Source organism: Blennius ocellaris (assembly GCF_963422515.1).
Source record: "Blennius ocellaris genome assembly, chromosome: 3".
Lineage (NCBI taxonomy): Eukaryota > Metazoa > Chordata > Actinopteri > Blenniiformes > Blenniidae > Blennius > Blennius ocellaris.
The window spans coordinates 20,377,182-20,390,777 of record NC_137652.1 but is presented as its reverse complement, the minus strand read 5'-3'; the positions used below and the strand labels follow the sequence as shown (position 1 = coordinate 20,390,777).

Here is a 13,596-nt window from a genome sequence, read left to right as displayed (position 1 = left end):
ACTCCGCGCAACATTAAAACGCACCAACATCCCATTAACGCACCAATGACAGCGCATCCACCGCGTGCGCGGAGATTCTGCCTGGGAGAGACTGCGAGGGGAGGGGGGACGGGCTTTTGGTGGGTGGGACAAAAAGCACCGCTATAGAAAGGGGGATGCTGCAGCCCCGTCCCCTTCATACTGCTCTCCACCCAGCCCTAGAATAAAAACCACCGGTGACGTGCGCGCAGGGAAGCACCCAGCAGTATGTGCGCGCCCACGGGAGGGGCCGATAGAAAATGGCGAGTCTGTGCAAAAGGCAGCAATGCACGATAGAGAGGCGCGGCTTTCGGCAGGAACTTGACTCTTGGAGGCACAAACTCATTCACTGTGTAGGTAAGCTCGCTTGCCATTGTGTGCGTGCGTGCGTGTGGCGCGGTGCCGGTTCTCTGTGTATTTTCGTTTGTTTGTTATTTTTCCTTTGGGGAAGTGTCCACACGGCTGTAATGTCCAGAGTAAACCTATAGGCTCTGCGTAAAGCTGTCATCTTTTTGTGTTGCGCACGGCTGCTGCCTGCTCTCACCGGACATTCCCCCCAAAATCATTCCGCTCCAAGTTTTATTTCTCTTTTCGTTGAAGATGCTTCAGGTGTTTCCACCTGTGCGCGCTTTGGCAACTGTTTGTTGTGTCTTTTTGTTTCCCGTCTCCAAGAGAAAGCGGGTTATTTCTCAGCCTTACATTATTTCCATAGCTGTTTATTTATTGTAAGCAGGGGACAGTCACGTGTCCAGATGGAGCCGCGCTCCAGCCAATCGGCGTCCTGTCTATAGGCCGGCCCGTGCTCGTGTGCGCGCCTCCGGATTTCTTTTTTTTTTGTGGGGGAGGGCGAGGGGGGGTTGTCATGTTTGGAGATTGAGAACGCGCACCGTTCCTCCTCCTCCACCTCCTCTACACTGAAAATCGGCTTTTGGGTGCGCGCATTGCTGCATTGGGGGAAATGTCAGCGGAGATAATATTTTGTATTTTTACCGGGGGGGTTGGGGAGGTGGAGGTTTAGGTAGCCGGTTCACATCTCCTCCTCCGTTACGCGCACCGTGGATCGGAGCTTCTGTGTACTTGTTGAAAACGGCGCTCCTGGATTAGGTTGGAAACTCTGCGCCGCACTTTACATGAATTAAAAAAAATAAAATTGTATATATATATATATATATATATATATATATATATAGACATTACTATTTATACTACTATATTTACACGATAACAGCTGCTTTGAGAGGAGATCGACAGCGTCAACCGCACGTTTCAACCTTTAAAAAAACAAAACGTTTTTTTTTTATATTCAAATCAGTGCGCCTCTTCTTCCTGCTTCAGTTCGTTTATTTTGAATTTTCCCCATCCGTACTCTCTCCCACCCACCCACCCACCAGCAGCACCACTCATTCTCCACACACCCCCAATCCTCCATTTGTGGTGTATTTCATTAGCTCAGTTTAATCCGGTTACATCGACCTATCCCGATGTTATGGCAAGATTATCATCCACTCTTCGTCTCTGATCTCCTAACCTCTATGGGTTTTCTCGGCTCTCCGGCTGGCTCCTAATCTGGCTTTCATCGGTGCTGGAATATATATATATATATATATATATATATATATATATATATATATATATATATATATATATATATATATATATATATATATATATAAAAAAAAGCACCATCACCTCCCTCCCCATCTCCTCCTCCTCCATCATTTCAGCCGCAGAAAGCAGAGTCCGGGGTGTTGCTGCTCCACTTGTTTTTTTGGACGCGTTTCCTTGCGTCCAGATGTTGCGCGTTGACGTGTCACCTACTTACCCACCCGAGCGCTTTCTAATTTCCCACACGGGGCCGACTGCCGAGGGATTGCTTTGTTTGTTTTTGTTGTTTTTTGTTTTTTTTTAATCGGGGAAAAAAGTATTATCTCAGATAGTTGTGTAAAAAAAGAGGCTAATCTCTGACCTTCAGGTGCTGTTTGATGTGAATGAAGCGTCACAATCAGCAGCATAAACATAAAGGAGAAAAGAAATCTGCATTTAGTTATCATTTCATAGTAAATATGTGATAGATTTACTTTGGGGAAAAAATAACAATAGTAGCTGTACTTGCTTCAAATCTGGCTTCTAACCTAATTCCATCCTATAATTAGTGCTGTTGAAATGATTTATTGGGTTAGTGAGGCTGCGGAGGATGTGTCGGCCCCTCCCTAAAAGTGTTTGGAGAAGCAGAGCTGCGCCCAACCTGGAAGCTGAAATCACATTTATTTCACAGGTTATTGAGTAAAACTAAAAAAAAAAAAAAAAGAAGAGGAAAAGGAATTAAAGTCCACCTACAATCCACAGGGGCAAATATACCTCAAAGCACAGTTCACAGAGTGGTATTAGGGGCTTATGAGAGGAGTGTGTGTGTGTGTGTGTGTGTGTGTGTGTGTGTGTGTGTGTGTGAGAGAGAGAGAGAGAGAGAGAGAGATTTTTTGCTTGATTTTGGATTTAAAACCTAATTTAGTCTGAAACAGATTTCTGAAGAATTGCTTTTGTAACTTAATGAATGTAAACAAATTGCAGTTAGAATCCGTGCATCACTCCTTTTTTGTGTGCAGGTTTTATGCATTAACGAATCAATAACACCTGTTTTAATGGATCACCGTGGCCACAAATGTTCACGCTGAGTTCAGACAACAGTCTCAAACCACTTTGAACCACAACAAAGGAGAACAATGAGCCCAAGTGACTTGGATAGATTTGAAGAACAGTTCTTTAAACTCTTGAGTGGAGTTTTGACACCTGACAAACCTGTAAACTTGAAAAAGAAAAAAATGACATTAATAACTCCAAGACACATGTGCCGGCAATGAAATGTGTACCTTGGCTCGACAGTCTTGTCATTAAGAACATGTTATTAACTGTGTCAGGGACGTTAGGCTAAAGAAAGTCGGGTCCAAAGGTTGCACTCTTCCAGTTTATGACAGTTCACAGTGATGTGCACAGATGCCGCCCGTCGACACGGCGAGCCTTGTCTCCATGCCCCTGCATGGCAACTATAATAAAGTAGGAGCCTATATGCCATAGAAAGGTTAACATTATTAGTTAGTAGCAATTATAGTCCGACTGCTGATTCCTTTGGCACACATTCTGGGTAAGAGAGTAGAGCTAATTTGATTGCTGAAAGGTTGTAGCAGTGCTACAGAGACAGACTGTGAAGGAGACCGAGAGAAGGGTGTGAGTCTGAGTGGCAGATTGCTTCCTTTTTTCTTTTATTTATTTTTTTAACTTGCAGCTCCTCTTTAAACACTGCAAATGCTATCAGTGGTTTATCAGGGGAGCTGCAGTACAGAGGAAAGTTTGCAACACAGGGAAGAAAAAAACCCCACACATATAACTTTAAAGATTGAGAACTGTATGCTCCAATCTTTAAAAATAAACTCAGAGATAATCAATTACCGTAATTTCTTCTAAAGTGTGAATCTCGTCTTTGACAGAAAGTTGAAATAATAGTTTTTGGTCAGTTTAATGCTAGTCACATACAAACCAAAATAAGTGCCAAAATAACCTCTAAATTTGAACTTCAATGTTTTGTTTGTTGTGGCGCAGAGGAGATGAGGAAATTGTCTATATTCTCGCACTACCTTCTGGTGCAAAATACAGAGAAACGTCAGACTCAGCCTGGCAGCATGGCTTTGAAGCTAATGGTAGTTTTCCCGCAATGATCTCAGGCTTCATCCTCAGTGTTGCTATGCTTAATGGCCGGATTGGAGTCTCTTGCGGACCGCTTTTGGACTACGGGCCTTATGTTTGACACCATTCGATCCTAAAGGAGGACTTCCTGACGCTTTGAGGCCACGTCTCTTTTATTAAAGCCAGCTTGTGAGATTTGTAATTTGACTCCAGCCTCGCCCGCTTGCTGGCTTGCCGTTGTGACTTGATCTCATGGCCCTTTAACGAAACAAGCTCCCCTGTGAGAAGTGTAAAACGCACGAGCGCCTATGTAACAGGTGACTCTGAAAGCCGTGATACTTTAATCTTCCCACTACCGTTCACAGCTTCATCGCCAGATTACTGAGGCGAGACCATCCAGCGGTTCATTATTTGTTTGTCGTGCTCTGTGTGGTCTCCGCAGTCCCTCGATTAGAGACGACATCAAACCCTCGTCCTGTCAAGTCAACAAACCCCTCCCAACCACCCCCTCCTTTTCCTATGCAGCAGACAGCTTTTATTTCAGTAATGGACAGATGGACGCCCCGAGAGATCTGCCTGCTACTTTCTCATCTTGCTAATTCTTTTCATGGGCTCTCTGAAAAGGAAAACAAAACATGGCACATTTATCTAGGGGATGGAGGTGGAGGGAGGGGGGGAGTAGGGAGGGGGGTGTGGCAGCGATCCACCCATTTAACCGGACCGGATGCCAACGCTGTAAATCTCCGTGTGCACTTCTTCATTACACATGCATACACTCACACACACACACACACACACACACACACACACACACACCCCACACACACACACACACACACCGGACTGTGTGTGCAGCATAGAGCAGTCTCGGGGGCCGCTCTGTGCCAACCAGGAGCCCCGTGGGAGGAGGGCTGCTCTCTTTGGGGTGGGGGGAGGGCAGGTCCGACTGCAATCTGTGGAAAAGCAAAATACACCACTGGCACGAAGTGAGAGTCGACAGAAGGTGTGTGTGTGTGTGTGTGTGTGTGTGTGTGTGTGTGTGTGTGTGTGTGTGTGTGTGTGTGTGTGTGTGTGTGTGTGTGTGTGTGTGTGTGTGTGTGTGTGTGTGTGTGTGTGTGTGTGTGTGCTTAACGTTCAAACAACCTAGCAGGATTCCAACTGCTTCCACACACGCGCCTTTCAAAGCCATTTCATCTTGTCTTTAGAAAAACTCCCACAACCATTAAAGAAGATTTTTTTTTTTTTCTGAGTCCCGAGAGGCGGCAGGAAGTCAAATTTCTCTTAAAACATCAGTTTTTACTCGGTTGTTGATGAAGTCTTTTCTCTATTGTTGCCGCTCCTGGGATTTTTTTTTCTATGAATCTCACCACATGAAGTAGCAGGAAAAGGCTAATTGTGCTCTGAATGTATGGAACTGACTTTAGGAGTGACATTTTCCCCTTGAAAATTCACATGAAAGTCTTGAATTCTTGGTTCGTTGCCCTGTTTTTGCTTCACTCTGTCATCTTTAGTGTGCTCGAATTATTTTTTTTCAGCAGGGACAACGATTTTAAAAATTGGTCTTTTTGGGCAATTTTGTTTCTGTAAAGTGCTCGTGCCGAATGGCTCCACATGTCACCTCAACGCACATGTCTCACAACAAGAGGAAAAGTAGTTTTTATCTTGTCATTCTGCGTGACGCGAGGTTAACACCATGTTAACTCCTCTCTGTTGGCTGCAGATCTCAAGGGAAACCTGTGATCGGTGGGGGATTTTGTCCTTTTCTTCGAATACTGGGAGTCACCAGTGCCAAACTGAGGCCTGTGAGCCAGATCTGACCTGAGGCCTAGTTTTACACGATAACCTTTTAACATGTTCAACAGAATGACAATAACAACAACAACAATATTCTCCTTGGGCTTCGTAGTTTTAGAGTTGGCAGTCGCTGTAATAACAATCCATCTTGATCGTCTGTCCATACAAAAGTCATTGATGCCATTGTTCATGCTTATAGGTTTCATTTAATTTTTGGCACGTTATTGTTTATTTCATTCATTAAAAAACAAACAAATATATATACACTTCAAACAAATATTTTGAATGAAAGGGTGGCAGAAAGTCTGCCCCCTATCAACACAAAATCATTGACAGTTGTAGTCAAGTTAAACGCAGCTGTTTTACAGGCATTTAACACAATCGTAATACAAATGTTCCCACTACACAGCATTGTCGTATCATTTTAGCAAAAACGCTTTTAGACTTTTCTTTAAAATATAAATCAAATTAGTAGTTTTAATTTGACAATGAAGATTGTTCCATGGATGGAGATACAGCTTTCCATTGGTTTAGTTCTCAGCTTTGATTTGGAAAAAAAAATTATAATTCCTCTTAATTCATATATACTTTCTCTCTTTTTGAATCCGTTTTGCAAGTTTTCTGGTAATATTTCATTTGGTTTTGCTTTTTACATAGTTTTGAGGAGGTTACATTCTACCAGTTCGTTACATTTTAATGTTTCTAGTTGTAAAAATATTGGATTTGTATGGGCCCTGTATCCACTTCCATTGATGACTCGAATGGCGCGTTTCTGTAAAAGGGAGATTGGATCGATGTTTTATCAAGCACTTCCCCACACTTCAATGCAATAGACCCATTATTGTCCAACCCACAGTGCCAACTCATGGCCTGGTATGCTAACTACAATGCAAAAATTATGCGTTTTCACGGAGCCTCGAGATATGCCTTCCTTTCATGTGAACTACATGTACCTCACTGGTTCTGGTTTTCCAATAAGTAAAGTGAAATCAATTTCAAAGAAGTTGTTTCGAAAAGAGCAGAAATTTGTATTCTACAGTATTTATGTGTATATGTATATATATATATATATATATATATATATATATATATATATATATATATATATATATATATATATATATATATACAATAATAATAATAATTAAAGGGAACAACTGCAGAGACAGGTGTTTATACCTTGTAGACTTGTACAGATACATGAAACCGGTGAGTTTTGTTCTCAGGGCAAGTTGGTCGCAAATCATTTTCAGTCCTTGCAGTAACTCAAGGCTACATTTTCTGTGCTTCTCTCCATCACTATTGTGTTCCTGGAGTAAGCTCACCTGTTGTGGAGCTTCACAATGAGACTTGCCCTGGAGCCAGACTTCCGCCCGTTGTTGGATCTCGAGCTCTGAGTTTCAGTGTGTGTGTGTACAGCGACAGAGTGACGTTATGGCCTGTTTTCAATTCATTGAAAAGACAAAACGTGTCTCTTTGAGCGGGGTATCGAGCTGTCTCTCTGCAATATCCAAACACTCCCCGGAAATACTTAAGTTTGCCCCATTTTGAGGCGGATTTGTTTTTTAAAGAGTTTGAAGCAAGAAAACTTTGAAAATAGATGCTTAATATTTTTGTGACTCTTTTCCATCAATCAGTATTTTTTTTGGGGGGGGGGTTGTCAGTGAGATGAATCCTTGTGGTTTTCACCTCTTACCCTTGAAAATAATGAGCTGAGAATTAAAGTATTTGAGAGCTGCCAATTCTTCTTTGACACTTTTTAATAGACTTTTTTTTTCTTTACAAGCATCACATTTTTGAAGGATAATTTACACATTTCAGAGAATGAAAGAGACGATGGGTTAAACTGCGCTAATGAACGTCAGTGAGTTTTAGATCATTATGAACCTTGAAGTTTCTCTAAAGAAGCAACACTTTTCCTTCCTGCCTTCCACCCTTTTCTTCCTTTTGGTTTAACCAGCGTCCAAAGTCCTCCGCTTCCTTAAACTTTGTACACGCCGTCCCTGACTCAACCTAAAATTTATGTAAGTGTTCCATTGTGTGTGTGTGTGTGTGTGTGTGTGTGTGTGTGCGTGTGCGTGTGCGTGTGCGTGTGCGTGCGTGCGTGTTACTTTTGTTCTGAGAGCTACCTGACCTCTGCGTGGTACAGTTCTTTGGACATTGACGCCATGTGGGTTCATGCACGGCTTGAAGCTCGTGTTTGGAGTACACACACACAAACACACACACACACACACACACACACACCCGCGCGCGCACAGCGTGAGAGGTGTCGGGGCTTTAGAGAAGCAGGAATGTTTACTCGGACCCGCCTTCGGTGAATTCCTCCTGCTTCTTCAATAGCGGCTGCTTTTGTGTGGAAGGTCATATTTGAGCAATCTGCTTTTCAGTGCTTTTTTTGACTAATGGCAGCGAGCAACCTAAAGTGTGTGCACCAGTGTACGTCTTTGTACTTACAAGTGAAAAGTTTGTGAAGTTTATTTATTTATTTTTGGGTGTTCAGTGCAGCAGAGTTAAAACTCAGGGTTAACCATTAAGCTGAAAGAAACCCATCTCTCTGAAAATTCACTGCTAATAGAATTAAAGTGTGTGTGTGTCATTCAGGCTGTTATTCACAATTAATTAATACTAAGTAGCACCTCGGTATTTCTGAACAAGAGGAGCCCTGCTAATGAGATAATAATGGGGCTGAACAGTCGCTTAAGCAGTGGTAAGCCGTCATGGTTCAGAGTTAAAGGGACAGTCCGCCTGCCTCCGCTCTACTCCGTCGAAGGAGTCACCTGCAGCTTTTCCACTGATTATTACACAGACCTGACTACTCTTCTGCAGCAATAATTAAACCACAACATGTTTGTACAGTCTTTATTCATGTTCACACACATTCAAGCACTAAAATCATGTTGCAGTGCCAAGTTTCAACATGTGATTCTGAGGTTATAATCAAACTGCCACCCAAAAAATATAAAATCTGTCAAAAGTTAATATGTTTGAAACCTAATAAAGTAGAAACACTTATTGAGAGTCAAATCCATGTAACATTAATGTCGAAAATTAAGTTGGAAAAAAGAATGGCAGAACATGAATGCAAAGTAAACAAAAACATTTACATCGTGCTTGGTTATGTCATCATATGAAGTGATGAAGCCCGGTTTCCTATGAGTTACGCAAAGTATGGTAATTTTCACATTTGGTGATAAAGTTGGACTTTCTTCAGTGGGAATGTAAAACCAAAAGGATAATCAAAATATTCTGATCCCACCTTCACACGGCAGACTTGGTCAGTTTTCACACCAGGATTCAAACCAGAGTCCCTCAAACTCAAGATCAAGAGTAGTTTCCCCTAAAATCAGCCTTGTTCTTTTCAAGTGTCTCTATATATCCAGCCCACATATTTATATTAATGTGTATTGTCTGAGTACAGCGACACGCTCTTGGGGCGAAGTGGATCTACTGCGCCCCTCCAAAGGGCTCCTCACTGTAATCAGCCTGTTACATGTCACTGTACCTCTATCAGCTCACAGTCTGAAACAGATCAAGTCCAAATCTGTCACTGCAAACTATTAGTAAGTCACAGACAGAGACATTTGCAGCCTGATCATGCGGACACAGATCTTCAGTGAGATTTGAAGCATTTATGAGGATTGTGTCAAATTGGTCACAAAATACAAGATCCACATACCAGAACTTAATTTCCCATGCACCTTGGGAAATGTAGTTTCTGAAGCGGAGACAGAGGGAGACAGATGGACAAGTCGGAACAATAGAGAGAGACGGCGAGGGAGGGAGGAGGAGGAGGAGGAGGGAGGAGGAGGGAGTGTTTAGGGAAGGTATGTCGCTCTCGTACAACGAGCCTTGAGAGGACACATGACGGACGAGGTTTGCACAACAAATGACACGGATACAATGGGCAATTATTTGCAATTCAAAGACAGAAAAGGGACTTCGCGATGATTTGGCCTTGGACGTGAGATTGCTCATGGAGACGCAGGTAAAAAATCAAAACAAACAAAAAAAACAAAACCCCTTGGCTTCAGGAGAACTAGTCCTTACAAACGCACATGACAATGAAAAGCCTCATTTTCATATATAGATTCACAATGATCGGGCAGATAAATCATGGCAAATTAATATGACTTTATTCACACTACGTTTAATACCGGAGAACATTGAGAGAAAGTGTGTTTGAGAAATGGTGTCAAGATCAAGAAGGAAGTTTAGGAAAGGGCAGATGACAGATGAACGTGGGATGTTTAGCACTGCGATAAAGACTTGATTTAACATAAATACAAACATCTAGTAGATTTGTTCTTTCTCAGTCAGTTAAAGTTTTAGTCAGTTAATCACATTTTTTTGACTGATCGAACTTTTCTTTCATTATGAATTTTTTGGGGGAAATTGTAAGACTTTTCATTGACATGGAAACACTTCAGTCCGTTGATCATGATATATTTGTTTGATCGTAGGTATTAATACAACAAATAATTAATTTGAGTGAAGCTAAGATCTTAATCTTGATGCTCACAAAATACAATATTTCTTGGGCTTGTCAATAATAAATTATTGTCGATCAATTGGGAATCTGAAAAATGATATTAACATATTTCAATCAGTGGGATTCCAAAGGTAGTTTGCAAGATAGCGTCGCACTTTAACTGAACAAAATTGTAAAGAAAGTGCATTTAATGTGGCCTCGTCTCAATCGCTTTAGTTCGTAACTAGAGTCCAAACAGAAAGTCCTCAAAGTATGTGAAAAACCTCCTGTGTCGACTCATTAAGTGAAAAGATACCGTAAACCTTTTGCAACGGAAAAAGCCTCATAAACCTGTTTAGACATCATAAACGCTCCCATGTCTGTCCTTTAATCAACAGCTCGGGATGGTAAATCTCGCAGCGAGCAGGTCTCGAGGTATATTAGTCTACATGTAAACAAATCCAGCTGTAGGGAAATTATTAACAAGAGGGTGAGCAGGAGGAGACAGTTTCAAGTTCCATGTGTAGCATTTTAAATGTCTTTATGAGGGTTTCTGTGATGGAAAAAAAAACTAACCTTGTGAAAACATGAAACTGTTCCGTCAAATCGGATCAACTTTCTGTGTGTCTCCGTGGAAACCTCAAAGCAGAAGTGACATGAATGGAAGAGGAAGGCTCTATCTCAGGCCACATGATCATTTTATATTCTTGGTTTAGCTTTTATGGCTGTAGAACGTTTTGTTTTGAGTGTGTTTTTGGTCTTTTCTTTGCCTGACAACCTGTCAAGACAAATCCAGACGGACTGAGAAAAGACTGAGGAGGAAGTGCCAACCTTCCCTCGCGGTGCCGCTCTCTCAATTTCAGCGTAATTTCCTGCAACTGGTTTACTTTGCGTTTGGTTAATTGTCTTCCAGACCTGACATTAATGGCTACGTGAAGGTCTTGTCGGAACACGTCGAGATGAAGGGGTCTTCTCTGCGGCGTTAGTGTGGTTGACAGCACATAGAAGTCTTTGTGCGGAGAGCAGCACAAGGGGATCACACCCCACGACGGCTTGTGAAGCCACAGACTGTACGGATCTGACTCACACCACGAAGAAAAGACTGACCTCTTTGTCGTTGTCAAAGCTCCTCGTACACGCTGTCGCCTGTCTAGACCAACACATCAAGATGCTGTCAGTTTCTTTTACTGCAAATCTTTTCTAACATGAGCATAGACGTTCATTTGTGCTGTTACAGAAGATTCATTTAACATATTGCTAAAAACCCAACGATTCAATGCTGCAACATCTAATACTATATAATGTTGCACAAGTTAACCTCAATTAATCGGCAGTTGGAGACGAACCAGTCCGGCCGTCATCCAAAGACAACTTTATATTTGTAGGTCCAGTTTACACGTTTTAAAGGGAAAACCCAAAACCTTCGCTGCTTGGAGCCTCTGAAAACTTATTTACACACTAAAGCGACTCAACACTGCAACCCAATGTGTCATCGAGGTACGATTTAAAATGAGCCCCTTTAAACTTTAATCAAATGGTGAAAATTCTCTCTTCGTAATGCTTCACTGGAAATATAGGTGAAAATAGTGAGTGCTGAACAAAAGCGATACTTCTAATCTACAGAAGACCTACTGATTGCTTTGAATGAGAAGTTCCTAACCTTTTGCCCCTTGAATTTGACAAACTATTGACATTAAATAAAATGAATGGCGATTAAAAAAAAAAAAAAACTTGCAAAAAGCATGATCTTTAAGAAATTAACCCAATGGTAGGGTTTCCAATTCCGTTGTAGATTATTAAGAAAACAAAAACCTTATTTCTTTATAGTTTTTAATCATATACTGTTTTTCATTTGACATCTTCAAAAGTCTCACCTTCCCCCGGCATTAGTTTGAGATGTTTGAAAGTCTGGACTGTCAGGAATAAACTGCTGGTGGCTGCTCTTTTCTGTTTGTTTACCATAATGAATGATAGCATGACAGGTGGAAAAAAAAAAAAGCCACATGCAGGTAGTATTTAAATTTTAAACTCATAGTTTCAGGGCAAAAAAATCAACAATTCCATACAAATACATGCAGACTATATAGAGTGAAGTTTCAGTCCCCCCACCCCCCTCCCAATACCACAAATATAAGGTTGTTTTTTTTTCATGACATATTAAAAAAGATGTGTTCTCAGCATGAAAGAGGCTGCTGGAACAAAGAAAGAGTCCCAGTTTTCACAAAAACCCATGTGAATAAAATAAAATTTAAATAGTATATGCACCACACTGAAAAAAAAACACAAAAAAACAAAAAACAAAACTCAAAATAAATTATAATCGCTCAGTAAATTTTCCTGATCATGACACTTGTGTCCATTAGTCTGCTCCTTTAATACAGTCTGACCTCCATATGCTTCAATGGTTCCAAATGTTTAATCTGTAAAAAAAAAAACAACGCACTAACATATAGATAGAGTTTTTTTTAAGCATCAGTAATCCTCCAAAACAGCTGGCGATAAGATTTTTTAGTGAATAACAGTAACACATGAGGAAATACTGCTTTTTCTTGGGGATTATTTTCTGCAGCAGATTAATAAAAAGTGCTGTGGTCCATTTGGTATTTATTAAAGAGGACTTTGCATATTGAGTTAAAGTGGACATTATTTTGTGTGTGTGTGTGTGTGTGTGTGTGTTTGTTGATGGGAATGAAGGAAGACGTCAGTTTAGTCCTTTCTTTCTTTTCATTTTTTTTTACTTTCTGGATTTTAAGGAACCTTGTCGGGGGAGATGAAGAAGTGACTGTGAAAACACCCAATGCTCTCCACTTTTTTGCTGATCTTTTCATTGAGTCGTGGAATTATTATAAAAATTGAAAGGAATTGGAGGTACAAGGTAGGGTTCTGGTCATTTAATTTATTTTGGTGGCTTCAAGGTTCAACTAAATGTGCATTTTTTTTTTTTTCCTCAGAGACATTTCTTCTTCCTCGCCGCCTCCTCTTTCACTGCACCTGCCATTTCTGTCTTGTTGTCCGAGCAGCTGTCGTCTGTCACTCACCCAGTTTTTTCCCCCAGCCTGCTGCTGCTGAGATGTGTAGGTGTGCATACCTTTTCTCCGTGTCTTTTTCAGCCCTTTGTCTTGTATGTGCATGCATATTGTGTCGACTGCATGTGGAGAAAGAAAATGCTGCCATAAATGAAGCAAGTCAATAAACTGTGGTTACCACAGACAGGGAGATAATCTGTGCGCAACAGTACAACAGTACACGACTGGCTCAAGTAAGTGACAGTAAGCAAGGCGCTTGCAGTGAGGGTGGTGAGTGAACACCGTTTGTTTACAATATATACAGCATTTAAAGGAAAAAGACAGGATTTGGTGGTAGTGGATGTCTGAACGCAGGCAGACAGGCAGCAGCTCTCAGTAGTTCTCTGGCCTTCATTCTGGCGTTTTATAAATAGTGATTGGTTGTATCGAAAAAAGCTTTTTCTGCACAACAAACACCATAACGCCAGAGAGCAAGTACAGGTTGATTATTATGTAACTATAATTACCATGACGCTCTTCCTTTATTCAATTTGACTGCGTTTATCTTCGAGTTAGCTGCATTTACAAAAATAATATCAGTTCTTACTTTTCCCCCACTCATTCTTACTC

General features: G+C 41.2%; 1 protein-coding gene across 1 annotated transcript in view; it reads left to right on the top strand.

Annotated features, from left to right (window-relative positions):
- Positions 1-278: 278 nt before the first annotated feature.
- The window catches only part of lcor (ligand dependent nuclear receptor corepressor), a gene marked incomplete at both ends in the record, with an annotated part of 90,590 nt that continues 77,272 nt past the window's right edge, over positions 279-13,596 (top strand). Inside the window, one exon of the mRNA XM_080520811.1 lies at positions 279-375. Within this exon, the coding sequence (XP_080376937.1) occupies positions 279-375 (97 nt within the window). The remainder of the gene's footprint in view (positions 376-13,596) is intronic.